General features: G+C 37.1%; 1 protein-coding gene across 9 annotated transcripts in view; it reads right to left on the reverse strand.

The window, feature by feature from the left end:
* Positions 1-14638, reverse strand: part of REV1 (REV1 DNA directed polymerase) — a 54689-nt gene that overhangs the window by 29166 nt on the left and 10885 nt on the right. For 7 of the 9 annotated variants that reach the window (XM_038173211.2, XM_038173209.2, XM_038173210.2 and 4 more), the window contains 6 exons: positions 13847-13955; positions 12230-12296; positions 10724-10856; positions 9503-9671; positions 4199-4348; positions 1066-1781 (listed from right to left, as the gene is read on the reverse strand). In XM_038173211.2, coding sequence (XP_038029139.1) covers positions 1066-1781; positions 4199-4348; positions 9503-9671; positions 10724-10856; positions 12230-12286 — 1225 coding nt within the window. In that variant the 5' untranslated portion in view covers positions 12287-12296; positions 13847-13955. Of the gene's footprint in view, positions 1-1065; positions 1782-4198; positions 4349-7442; positions 7549-9502; positions 9672-10723; positions 10857-12229; positions 12297-13846; positions 13956-14638 lie in introns of those variants that run through there. The other 2 variants (XM_038173208.2, XM_038173213.2) reach the window with 2 other exon arrangements.

A 14638-nucleotide genomic window follows, 5' to 3' on the forward strand; every position in this document is an offset into this window, starting at 1 on the left:
TTTTCATAATTTACCACTGGGGCTCGTTCATAAAAACCAAACCAAACAAACAAACCAAAACAAGAACAAGACTGTCTTATGAGGGGCCTATTTACAAATCATGCAATCAAGTTGGTACCTCGGAATTTGCTACTTGTCAGCTGAAACAGAGCAATTATTTGAATTCTCCAGGCCAAATCAAAGAGGAAGATATATTAGCTTATACCATGTTTTGTCAGAAAATTATGCATTAAGGTAGTTTATAAGCTAACATGTTTTATAACTGGGGCGTGATAGCATAAACACAAAATCCATTAAATTATTTATCTAACAATAAATTTTTAGAACGTGGTACTTCATCATCTGGAGCATATTTTCATATGATTATAAGTGAATATTTTTGTAGCATAGCAGAGTCACTCTCTTTAACAGAACAGAACTAGTCTTTTAATTGCATAAGACTAAATTAAGATTCTAAAGATGCAAAATACTTAAATCGCTATGTGCAACACTTTGCCTCTCATAAATTACACATACTTTCATTTTGGCCCTTGATGTGCAATATAATGACAAAACATTTCTCTTCTGTCACACGCAAGGTTCAGAAGTATCATATGACACTATTACTCATTTAAACAGACCCAGAGGTACACAGAAATCTAAATTAGTTTTTTGTTAGTATCTCATTTCCAAATGTTACTCATCTTTCAGTTTTTCATACTGAACTATATAAAAGCAGCAATGTGTTTTTTTTCCTTTAGGCTTTCACATGGCAACTGCAAACCTGCACATTTTGATAGATATATTTTCACCCCTTCGATCAATCTGCATATCTTTGTAAAGTCAGGAACAGTATTTCTACAAGAAGTATTGAAAACAGACCAGAGTATTGCATTAAGTCACAATTTAACAAACACAGAAGTAGTTGATCTTTTAGTTTTCAGCACATCGAAGTCACAAGCATTTCCAGACAGCCTGTAATGTGAATATTGAACATTAACCTAATTCACCTCATTTAGACATTCACTGTGTGAACAAAGATATAAGGTACCTTCTCAACATAAACCTTCTTAAACAAGTATCTACCTGTGTCAGTTTTAAGTGCAGACCTGCCTGCTTTCCATTTTTTTAATTTTTCCCTTCCTGGAAAGACACCGCTGTTTTTTCTCTGCAGGCTGTTGACAAACTCAGTCAATTCACTCTTCCATGTTGATATATGATGTAGTCTTGAACGTGAATAAAAGTCAGAAATGAAATTACAATCTGAAGGTTTGGACACAGGTAAGGAAGCTGCCTTGCTAGGATTAGGTACAGAAGTGCTTTTTGTGCTTGAAGGCCCCTGAACAGTGGAGTGGTGAGCACCATTTATTTTAGTATTACTGTGCAAAGATGAAGATGAGGATGAATTACTCATAGTCCTATGTGTATTCCACGAAAAGTCTGTATTTTTGTTGCTTTGCTGCAACTGCTGCATTGTGCAGTCTCTAAAGTCAACCATGCCTTTTTCAGTCTTGTCCTCCTCCTGCACAGGGCCTGGAGAGAACCTACTTGCAACGCTGTTGCTGGAGGGCACCGAGCAATCCTGCGTTTTTAAGGCACTGGTACAAGTGTTGTGTGTGTGTCCGTTAAAAATGGCAGTGCTGTCCTTCTGAGACTGAATGCCATTCTGTTTCCTTCCAGGAAGGATCTGCTCCAGCTCTGTAAATGCCAAACCACCATCTTCTTCTTCCTCTTCTTCATTCCAGCTACTTGTTCCATTGGGTGTGATCTCACTTTCCATCTCACACTTTTTAATATGATTTCTGAAACAGATATGATAATTTAATATAGTTTCTTTTATTTAAAAAAAGATATACTTACAGGTCACTTCAAGTGCTAGGTATTATCTTATCAGTTGTTATCAGTATATACCTGGGAAGTTTTTACAGTCTCAAGACAATTATTGCAAATTCTGGGCTATGTCCTCTCAATGTCACAAAATATTGCAGAGCTGTACAAAAAATTTCACAGATTTGCTCTGTTATTAATGCAGCATTACCAGGATATTACACAGTTTTTCTAACATGAGCATGACTTTGGGCACTCCTATTCCCAAGCCCTTTATTTTGACTCACCAGTCAAAAATAATCAGTCTCCAATGGAATTACAATTATTTGGTAACAGAAACGTATTGCCATGGACAGCATGGCAATAATGGTGCAGGAGAGTTTAAAATTATTTTTTAAATCAGATGTAATTTTACTCTTCTTTTTACCAAAAAAAAAGTACAAATAGAAAATTTCAATTTTTTTAGAAAGCAATTTAGTTCAGTGTGTTAGATTCCTTTTTATCTTCTCTCAAGGAGAAACCTGTTCAAGCACTGTAAATCAAACTTTTTTTTAAAGGGCAAGAATGATTTTAATCTTTTAAGCATGTAAAACAAAATATTCTTCTACAAGTGTACTGGCAATTTATATTTACTTTGATGCTGTAAAGAAAGCTTTTATTCCAAAAAAAATTAACTTTATAGCAATCCTAAGCAGAATTAAAAACATAGCCTTTGAAAGCTGTGCATACTCTAGGTCTGCTGGAAAAAACAACTACCACTCCCAACTCCCAAAGCTAGCAATTTAAGTACACTCACAAAAAACACATGGGTAATAATTAACTATCCAGTATACCAGAAAGCAATTTAATTGTTATGATTTTGTTAAGATTATCACAATTATAAATTATATTCAACATAACAGTTTTGAGGAGTTGCATGCTTTGAAGTGGTATATCCAGTGGTACGTAGTATCGCAGTGTAAAGGCTTTGAAATTTACAATTTGAGATTAAATTAATATTTTTAGAAATCTGAACATTCCTTGCATTTAAAAAAACATCAACAACTCAATAGCTAGAGGTGATGTTGAAAATATCACACACCATTCAAAATATAGGTAAGAAATACCACTTAGGATATTTGTTTTGTGTTCCAGTTTTTATCTGTTCCTAAAAATATAAAATCTTATTCATGGTATAGTCTCCCTAGCATTACACACAACTGGATTTTAAATTCATCAGTGGACTGTGGAAGAACAGAGATCACGATAACCAAACTATAGTATGTTGTACAGTATCTTTGGTATTGCTTGATCAAGGGCATTGAACCAGATGATCTCCAGAGGTCCCTTCCAACCTCAACCATACTGTCATTCTCGTCTCTGTACAACAAAGTAAAACACATTCTTCTGAAAAAAATGCAATAACCATCTTAATTAAAAAAGAATAAATTCACCTCTACAGAACACACTGTTCAAGTAGACGGCTTCTTTTCACCTTCTAACTTCTCTACCAGAGTTTTGCTACTGTCTTTGATTCTGTTCCCTTCTAGCAGTCTTTTAGAAAATTCTTTGTTGTAATAGGATTTTTTAATCCATTTTCTCTCTTGAGCATCACTCAAATCTTCGTGCTATCATATGTAAGGTACACTTATTTTTTTAAAAAAGAGGCTAAACTAAGAATTTAACTAGTAGCATGCATTAATATTTGTTCCTAGATACCTTTAGCTAAAGTAATCAAAAATGATTGAAATGAAGACCTACTTTTCAGTGTTACTAGTCAGAATCCTTTAATGTATGCCTGTTGCTTTCATACAGATACGCTACATATAGAGGGACTCCCAGGTCATGTTATCAAGCAGTGTCATCTAAAGATTAGAGACAAACCTTGGAGTCTAGAGAATTGAAGTTTCATCTTCAACTACTTATGGAATCATCTGATCTCCCAAGTTGGAAGGGACCCACAAGAATCATCAAGTTCAACTCCTGGCTCCACAAAGGACCACCCAAAAAATCAAACCCTAGATCTGACAGCATTGTTCAAAGGCTTCTTGAACTCCAGCAGACTTGGTGCTGTGACCACTTCCCTGTAGAGATGGTAAAGAATCTTTTCCTAACCCCCAGCCTGATCCTTCCGTCACAGCTCCATGCCGTTCCCTCAGGTCCTGTCACTGTCCTCAGAGAGCAGAACTCAGCACCTGCCCCTCTGCTTCCCTCATGAGTAGACAGCAGGATGCCATGAGGTCACCCTCAGACTCATTGTCTCTAAGCTGAAGAAAATATTATATCACATGTACTTCTACTTTTCATTTCAGTTCCTCAGAGTTTGCTACCTATAAAGCTAAAATCAATTTAAAAATGTTGTGTAGTTATGGTTGAATGATTAGCATCAGCACATATGATTAGAAACACTTACACCCTGTTGAGATCTTTAGCTATATTGCTTGGACCTGGCATGGCATCTTCAGGTTTGCATATGCTATTAAAACTGAGACCTTTTTGAACACTTGACTGCTTGGTGTAAAGCTGATACGGAATGTGCGAGAGGAGACGTCCAGCTTTTATGCTGAAACAAACAAAAAAGGAATAGATTACATTTAAAAGCATTTTAAAAAAATATACAATAAGCTATTATTTTGTTGATTACCATTTCTGTTCTGCAATACGCACTTATTGTCCTTTCTAAAACCCTCTTCCCTCCAGTAACTAGAAATTACTTCTCAGTTCAATCCAATGTAGCAATGTCTGTCTTTACTAAAAAAGACATTTGCACAGTTGTGTGGGGTTAGTTTGTCATACCCATATATTTCATTTCAAAAACACACACCAACTAGTCAAAAGTGATATTAATCAATCTATATCTATCATGAATGGTCCAGGTTATTCTAACTGAGCAATGCTGACTGATCTCTTAACTTGATGCAATTCAAGTACACATGTTCCAAGTAAATTTGGGCAGATTTTGAAAGAATTCTGGTAGGATGCAGTTCACTATTAAAGAGGAACTCTCACTTTTTCCATTCCAAAAGAATAATTACCCCTTCTTGTGAGAAAATCCACTGAAGAAATCTAGAGAGAAGAAAAAATCCAAATAGACGTTCCATAATTATCTACTCCACAATCATTCCAGTTCTGTACTACATGGTCCACTGTATCTCCCTCTTCTTTTCCTTCTCCCACTGAAACTGCAACTGTATTTCAATAACTGCTAAACTCCTTAGTGAAATCATGGACACTGAAGTGGTATCCTCTCAAAAATACTCTACTGCATGATTTCATCTCTCCATCCCAATGGATGTTGCTGGTAGAAAAGATAACATTCTCAGCCTATATTCCACCTCTCATTCATGTACTACTTGTCATACTGACCGCTGTCACAGATACAGAAGCTTCTTGCATCAGAGGAACCTCTTTCACATCAAAGCAGCTTAATATTAATGCTCAGTTTTGAAGTTACAATTGGATTTAAATTTTTGAAGAGAATTTAGCTCAGTGACATAAACTCCTTTGCTGTTTTTCAACACCTGAACACTTGCTCTTGGAGATGTGCTTTTTAACAAGCTCCAATCAGTAATACAGTCAAGGGAGTTGAACAGTGGAACAGAAGCCCTTCAGAGGAGCTGTCTTGCTGCAATTAGGGAAGAATGCAATGGGAGATTGCATTACCCAATTAGATAAATTAAAACCAGCTAGCATACACATAGATACATGGTAAGGTTTCTATGGGAATGGGATAGTAGAAACAACTCTTAAATATATCACTTAAATATTGTTTGATACGTGAATATATTACATTTAAAAAGGAATATGATTTACACTATATATTGCCAGAGTTGAAAATAACATGGTAGAGTTCCAAAGCTTTCTTGTATAGAAAATGGTGATGCATAGAAAATGTTGATGCAGCCAACCAGCTGCTAAAATGTGTGGTTATAATGTTTCCTGTATCACTCTGTGAACTTGCATAACCACTCAGGTAATTATCTCAAAATCATTTCATTAATTTCAAGGTCATTAAAAAAAAGGCATTTACAGATTTTGTTCATGCTATGATTTTAGCTACTGGAATAACTGTGCTGCTAGATCAATACACAGCTGTTTTGTTTTCTTCCCCCCCCCCCAAGCTGTATTAAGAGGCAGCAGTGGGAATCTCATTGGAGATGCACTGTTCAACATCCTTCCCCTTTTCACACTCCCTAGATCACAGAATTTAGAATGATTAAACAACTAGGTTGGAAAGGACCTCTAGAGGTCTCTAGTCCAAAGCCTGCTTAAAGCAAGGCTAACTTTGTTCAGGTTGCTCAGGGCTGACTCCCTCCAAACACTGAATATCCCCAAGGGCAGAGAGTCTACAGCCTCTTCAGGCAGCTGTTCCACTGCTTACTCTCCTTCACTGTGAAAAATCTTTTCTTTATACTCAGTCAAGTTTTTCTTTGCTGCAATTTGCACCTATTGCTTCTTTTCTTGCTGTGCACCTTGAAGAGAAATCTGGCTCCACGTTCTCTTTAACCTGCATATGGGTAATGAAAGACAGCAATGAGATCCCCTTCGAAGTGCTCTCTCCAAGCTGAACAAAACCAGCTTCCTCAGCCTCTCGTCATACATCACATGCTCCAGGCCCCTATTCGTCCTGGTAGTTCTCCACTGCACTCACTCTTGTAAATGAGGAGCCCAAAATTAGATACAGAACTCCAGATGTAGCTTCAGAAGTGTCAGACAGATTGGTCATCACACCAGTGGCCATATTGTTAACAAAGCCACTAAAGTGCAACAGCTCTGGTATGGACCCTTGAGAAATGTCACTTGTAAACAGATGTTAGTTCAACTGAAATGCTGACCACTACCATCTGAGTCAAGCAGTCGAGACAGTTTTTCACCCATTTAGCAGCCCACTATCCAATCTTCATCTCCTCAATTTGCCTAAAAGAATGCAACAGAAGACTGCCAAAAGCCCTACTGAAGTTAAAGCAAATGCTATCTACTGCTCTCCCGTTGTCCAGTCACCTCACCACAGAGGACAACCAGATGGGTCACGCATGGCGTGCCACCCCAGACATAGCTTCGAGAAAGGCACATTCCTTTATCTTCACTGACTGTGGTGAAGCTGATCACAGTGCTGTTATTTTCTGGCTTCTTTTTCTTTCCCTTTTAGGAGACAGGCAAGTCATTTGCCTTTTCCCAATCTTCTGTGATTTCAGCTGATTGTCATGAATGTTCGGAGATGACAGAGCAGTATAGCACTGACATGAGCTGGCTTCTTCAGCTTCCCTGGTCCTGCCTGGTCCTATGGAGTTGTTTATGTCAGCTTTGCTCAAGGGAACCATAACTTTTGCTTTGTATACCTTTAGCAGCACATCTTTTCTCCAAACTCTGCCACTAGACACACAGGCCTTCAAGGCACGAAAGCAGATTGTGCCAGTAAAGGCTGAAGAACACACGGTACCGAACACCTCAGCTTTTTCCATATTCTTTATCATGAGGTTTCCCTGCCATTCAAGAGCAGGCCAGCAATATCTTTGGCCTTCCATTTGCTTCTGATACAGCTATTTGCACTTAACAACAGGTTTATAAATGTCTGACTTGGACCATAGATCAGAATGTTCACAGTTCAGAATATGCAAAGCTTTTAATGCAGAAATAAACTTCAACACATGCCTTACCATTCTTGTATAAGTAACTCTGAAAAATCCTATCTTACACAGTTCACATGGCAAACTCCAAATTACTGACATTTTTGGTGTTTTACCAAAATCTCTTTGGTGGCCCCTAAACAAAAAATTAAAATAACAACTATTGTGATAAGTGCTGTGGTAAGTTCATTAATCTTTGGAAAGCAGTCAGATGCTATAGTGATAAGCACCAACAGAAGATGGGAATTAATTATTCATTCAATTTTTCAGCAAAGATTTCAAGTCACATGCAGTAAATAAGGAATAGGGTTACAAAGAAAAGAAGCAGAAAACAAGACAATGAATTAGCAGTTTGTAAGCTGAATTCAGTCTTTTCTGTGTAGAGAATGTGGCAAGTACCATAGTGAAACAAGACAACACGTGATCATATAATTAAGAACAAAATCATAATGTGTGTACACAAAGAAATTAAAGCTGGACGGACAAACAATCTTTCATTTTGCAACCTTGGTTGGCAGGACTAAAGATCTAACAGCATTGTTTTATTGGCAATACGTGACAGTAACATTTTAGGGTTGACTTTAACCAAACTCAAAAAAAAAAGTCCATCAGATTGCACTGTCATGAAGTGCACATGAATACTGAGCAAATTTCAAACCTCTAGATCCACTCCACAGATTCTCACCAACTGAACTACTGAGGATAACATCACTTGGTACTCCATGTGGCAAGGTACTACACAGTGACGGAGTATTTAACCAACGAGTGTTCTTCAATAATGTTGAGAGAATAGGAAAAATAGGGTGTACTTGTGAAACTAGCTTTTACTCCAGATTTTGACGTGAACCCTGTTCTACTGAGACAGTCAGCTCTCTGCTTCCTTGTGCCTAATTGCAGGAACCGGCCTCAATTCTTCTGACTTATCTTACAGTACAACCTTCTAAAAACTGGAGATGCAGAAGCTAAATGCGAAACACCATAAGGAAAATTTTAGGGGATTTCATAGATTAGGTTTTAGCAGGTCTCTACTGAAAGTAAACTGATTTTTCCAACTTGGTTAAAATCACTAGGAACTTTAATGGGCAATGAAAATATCCACATCTTTCAAACCACAACACATTTCCTGCCAATTTTCCAAGTACTGAAGTTAATGGGTAAGACACTGAAGCTTTAAAAACAACAACAAAAAACGGACATCTTTTCCAAACCAAAGAACCCGCCTTTTCTGACCAAAATTAAAACTAACAAACAAACAAACAACAATCACATTTAAGAAATTACATGCTATGAAACATTTGAGTCCAAAACCAAGAGGTTATATGGAACTGTAAACAGCATTTTACAAGTATGCACACAGAAACAGTTCTTTGCCTATTTCTGCTGGGCATCTAGGAGAGGCTAGTTAAGAGTAGTATGACACTGACAAAATGATTTCCAGAACGTATTCCTGCCTGCCATATTTCCCATGGGCTCCTCAGAAGACAGATGCAAGCCAGATTAAGTGCTCTGAGCCTAGCTATCATATTTTTCAAGGGCCTGAGGACAACTTTAGTTGAACCTATATATTTCAGCAAGTAGAAGAACCAACAGACTTAAGTTATTTGGAAATCAAACCTTGGGTTTCATTTTGTTTTTTCAAACTCATATAACATGATGAATCTTCGGGTGGATTAATTTCACTTTTATGAAAATGCTTTTAAATTTGACCTTCTTTATTTACAGGTAATAAGAAACTCAGGCAAAGCATAAGGCAAGAGGTTAATTAAAAACCATCATCTGACATTTATTCAAACTTATTGAGATGAGGGCTGGCCAATTGACTGGATATTAAAATGGAATTAACAGGCTAATGTTCAGTTTGCGCTATGCCTGAGATTTTCTGAATATTCTTTGCTAAGTTACCTAAGGAACAATCACCAAGAAGCAAATCTTCAAAGTGACAGTGGTATTTTTACTCAGCTGTTGCAAGGATAGATTTATTTTAAACTAAACCATCATCCCAAAATGAAACCTTTTATAAAGCTATTTTTCTACTTTTCCCCCCCCTCTCCAAATGAAGAAATCTCGAAAAGCAGTAGATCAAAACTCACCTTTCCATGATCCACTCTGGGCGAACTACTTTTTCTCCTTTCAGTTCTTTTATTTTGGCATTTGGAAGATTGGTGGCAATGATGTGCGTTGTTTTTGATCTGGAATAATATACATGGTATTGGCCTCCATGCAACATCATTAGCCGTCTTAATTCATCAGCTGAGGGATCTATAAAATTTTAAAACAGAAATATTCCTGCTTTGTGTCAGCAAATACATTAAGAAGAACAGTGGTTGAGAAACAATGTCATGATCAGAACAAGTACAGAGCATCGTTCTTCCCCTGAAAACCTTGCAGGTTTTCAAAGACCAAATCAGAAATGCATTTCTTGAGAAATGTAGAAAAACATTTCTGAAAAGAGTGATTCAAAATGCAAACATTCTGATTGTCACAGAGGATCTTTCCACAATATGTATGAAGTAAGTGGGGGGAGAATACTCAAGTGGATTTAATGCTAAACTAAAAAAAAAAAAACAAAAAACAACACACTTCACTGCAACATAACACAAAATGCAGTCTTAGATTAACTCACATTGTAACTGGTTTGAGATAACAGTTTACATACAGAACAGAAAATTAATATCAAAAGGGTTTAGCAACAGCAAAGAACTCCTACTGTATAATTTCTGACATCATGAAGCAGGTAACATTTCCTTACCAGACTATTCTTGAATTACTACAAGGAAGAGAGACTACCGTACAAACTAACATCTATTCTTATTCCCTCTAACATTACTGATTACCCCAGTAATTATTCACATTAGGAATATTTTTCATCATGTAAAAAAGAATACTTTGCCAGAAGTAGAAAAAAAGGAAAAAAAAGCTTTTAGAAAACCTTCACAGTGGTGCCACATTGGCAACAAAAGGTTTGGGTCAACACAAGCAAGTACAATGTTCTGAATAGTGAATGGGGCACAAGAAATCAAGAAAGTTCTGGTGAAAGGTGGAAAAAGTTGCTGCTATTTCTAGCAGTGCCCATTCATGTAAACAATTTAGTAAAGTAACAAATATATTCAGAAACTAAATGTGACTTTACTTTGAAAACCTAAATAATGAAATACAAAAGGAACATAATACACAAAATTTAAGATATACGATAATTGTTACTTATTTACTTAGATACAAACACATGTGTTTTATAGTCCTTTACTACACTTTGGACATTGAACAGACATAGGAACAAAACAGAACAGATCCTTAAAAAATAAAAGCTTCACCTGTAAAGCCATTGACATAGATGGCGACTCCACTAAAGATACTTGATGAATTTCCATCCCTCTGGTGCTCTATGGCTGAATCTGACCGGAATTGATCCTCCAATTTCTTAACCTTTGCCGACATGTATCCTCCCTAGTTTAAGTTGAACAGACAAACAAAACAAAACCCATGATGCTAGTCCTGTTTTCTTGTGTTTACAGACTGAAACTAGTCAATTATGAGAAGACTGGAAGTATGCAGCATTCTTTTGAATCTATTTTTGTTGACTTACAAAAGATGCATGCTTTTTTCCCCGAAATAAAAAATAGCAAGTCCTCTACACTAAAATTTATCTGCAAGGTACGGTATATCGTTACCAACGTGGCAGGATTTATTTCATACTCCTTTTTTCTTATTCTATAAGGAAGGTATTCCATCTGTGTAAAAACCCTTATAGAAGAAAAAAAGAGAGATCAGAGAGTAATGCAAGTTTGGATGCTAAGTGTCCTGGTTTCAGTTAGCACAGAATTAATTTTCTTCCTAGTAGCTGGTGGAATGCTGTGTTTTGGCTTAGGATGAGAAGAGTGCTGATAACACCCCGATGCTTTAATTGTTGCAGAGCAGTGCTTATACTAAGCCAAGGACATCTCAGCCTTTTGCTCTGTCCTGCCAACGGGCAGGCTGGGGGTGCAGTAAGAGCTGGGAGGGGACAGACCCAGGACAGGTGACCCAAACTAGCCAAAGGGGTATTCCATATCATCTGACGTCATGCTAAACAATATATAGGGGTGGCTAGCTGGGGGGAGGGGGCCGGACTGCTCGGGGTTAGGCTGGGCATCGGTCAGTGGGTGGTGAGCAATTGCATTGTGCATCACTTGTTTGTACATACTATTACTTTCATATTATCACCATTGTATCATTATTATTATTATTGTTATTATTATTTTTGTTATTATTATTTTCCTGTCTTATTAAACTGTCTTTATCTCAACTCACGGGCTTCACTCTCCATTTCTCTCCCCCGTCCCAGAGAGGGAGGGGGGAGGGTGAGCGAACGGCTGCGTGGTGTTTAGCTGCCGGCTGGGTTAAACCACGACACTAAGCCAGAGTTCTCATTGCCCAAAGAAACAATGTAGAGAATACTTGTCAAGCTCCACGTATTTTCTGTTCTTAAATATAGATAAGACAATAGAAGCATACGTAAATCAGGTGCCTCACTTACTGTTCGTCCAACTATATAGAAAGTGGTGCTAACTTCTAAAAATAATTTTAAAATTAAGTTGTAAATGGTGGTTAAAGCTATTCAAAAGCTGCACATATTAATAATGCAATTTAGTGGATGATTACAAATTAAGACATCAACACCAGATTAAATTCAAGATTTTTTAAACATTGTGTTTTTCGAGTGAAGCAAAAGGTTTCAATTTATAGCATGCCTTTAGCATATTTAACAAAATTGCAAACCCTTCTTACCCATTTTGCCATTTACCTCTTCAAAGAAAAAAGGCAGTTGGTTTTAAACATACCCATATTCCCCAGCCATCGCCATCAGCAGCCCGTTTCCTCCATCCACCCCGCCTCATACTGAAGCTTCTGCACAGAAAGAAAAACACACGATCAATTAGATGTTTAGTAACATCAGTGACATTTCAATCATGCATTACTGGCCATCTACAGAGCATCACCAAGAGTACATTTTTCAGTGTGTATGCATTGAAATATACGAGTTGCATTTAAACATAGAAACTAAAAATTGCATTGAATTCCAGATTTTCAATTTTGTAGTAATTCACATAAAAAAGTCATCACAAAGATCAGTTGCCATTGTGATTTATTAAATTCTTCCTGTTCATCATACCCCTCCTATAAAAGGTTCTTACATAAAATTGCTACTGTTCCTGCAAAATATTGCCTAAATCACGAACAATCTTTTCTTTCCCATTTGATACTATTTACACGGGGGGATACAGGCAAACACCTCCTGGCATGAGAGACTGGATTAATTTTACCAATGGGTTCAGAGCTGATCATTAGAGGTCCAAGCATTTGTTGTTCCAAAAAACAATGAAGTTACATAAAAGAAAAAAGAAGACAAAGAGAAAGAAAATCAAAGGTCATGTTTTCCTCAAGGAAAAGCCAGTCATTTAAGCGATCTAGTATGATCTATAGCTAGGTTTCTTTAAATAAATAAACAAACCTAACCAGGCAAATTACAGTTTTCCTTTATGTAATACACTTATCCCTGGACCATGAGCTGAACACAGCAGCATCCCCAGATGAGCTATTAGTGAGCTGAAACAGAACTGGTGGAGAGAAAAAGAAATGTTTTGGACTGTGGCCAACTGCTCACTGTACCCAAGTGATCCACATTAACTATAGCTGTTCTAACACTGATTTTAAAATATTGATTAATGGAGTAGTCTCATCATGAGGTCACTGCCTGCTACACTACATCTCTCACTCTCTATTCTAACCAGTCCTCTAAATAAAAACACTGCTTTGTCTTTTAGGGCAGTAAGCTCTTAAGAGTGGGATGACAGGAATAGGGCCTTGTATACACCGAAACTAACAGGAAGTAAATTTAAGCCAGTCACCTTTATTTTATTAGATAAATCTTGATACCCATAAAAATGCACAAAACTACAGTTCATACATAAAAGGAAGTCAATTGATCTTTTCCTTCCTCTTGTGCTGTTGAGAAGAGGCCTATTCTTTGGCCTATCCATAGAATCATCTGTTAGTGGTGCACAGAAGCTTCACCCAGTCTCCAGCCTACTAGAAACTACACACAGCTGTAGTCGGAGATAACTATCCATTTTGGTCATTTACCTATCCAGGAAGCAACTTCTACTGCATGTCCTGGAGACCACCTCATTTATCACATTAGAATTTTATTTCCTCCAAATAACTTGGCTAAAACTTGAATTCCAAGCTTTCATCTTTTAAATCCCTTTTGTTCTAGAGCTACTAAGTAGGCGGACTCTGAAACCCAGCTAACCCACCCTGGACTGCAGGCAAGTTTCATTGCAGAGTAAGAGACAGCTGCAGGAAGCTTTTCATAAACATGATCATTTTCATGGAATAACAGCAATATGCCAAATCAGGCAACCATCGAATTACAGAGTTAAATCAGGTGTAAGTACCTTGAAAAGACACACTTCAGTAGGACGTTTCACGATCTCCTCAAACACAGGAAGATCATGATGAACCTCGTTCTATTCTTCTCATATTTGTTGTAATCTGTTACATAACCTACACAAATAGAGAGTCATCATGATTAATCATTTGTCAAGATTAGCTCTATGCCAACAATCAAAACAAAGCTACCCCTCCCCAGTATGTTATATTTTATTTCTAGGTACCCGTGTTTCTCACCCAGGGACCAATTTCCAAGATATTGAGCTTCCTGAAATTATTTTTTTTGAGGGGGGGCGAGGAAGGAGGGGGAGGGGGCTGAATTTTATCCAACAGATACCACAGACCCCTTAAGGAGAAGGGAGGAGAAATGAGAGGAGATGAGTTGGATGACTACATGAAATAGAAAATTGACTTTTTTTCTCCTGTAGAAGGTACAAATTGGAAATGGTTGGATGATTTCCTTTATATGGAAAAAATTTATTTTCCCATAAACTCAAGTAAACCGTAATTCAAATATATCACTTCTGACTGAGAAGTTCTTACAGAAAAACAAAGGTGTAGGTTCAAGAAAGGAAAATGTTTATTCATGAAAATGTCACATACTGATTTTAGGTATCATAGCTATTGTAAGAATCACCAGGATTTTAAGCATTGATTACTCTTGTTCCTTAATAATAAAGGATGAAAAAGCCTGTCGAAAAGAAAATCTTGTGTGTGTACATACATATATACACATACACACATTTATCTTACTCTGGTGGAAAAAAAAGAGAGCCCTCAACACAGTATAAAACTCA

Source organism: Anas platyrhynchos, chromosome 1 (genome assembly GCF_047663525.1).
Source record: "Anas platyrhynchos isolate ZD024472 breed Pekin duck chromosome 1, IASCAAS_PekinDuck_T2T, whole genome shotgun sequence".
Classification (NCBI taxonomy): domain Eukaryota; kingdom Metazoa; phylum Chordata; class Aves; order Anseriformes; family Anatidae; genus Anas; species Anas platyrhynchos.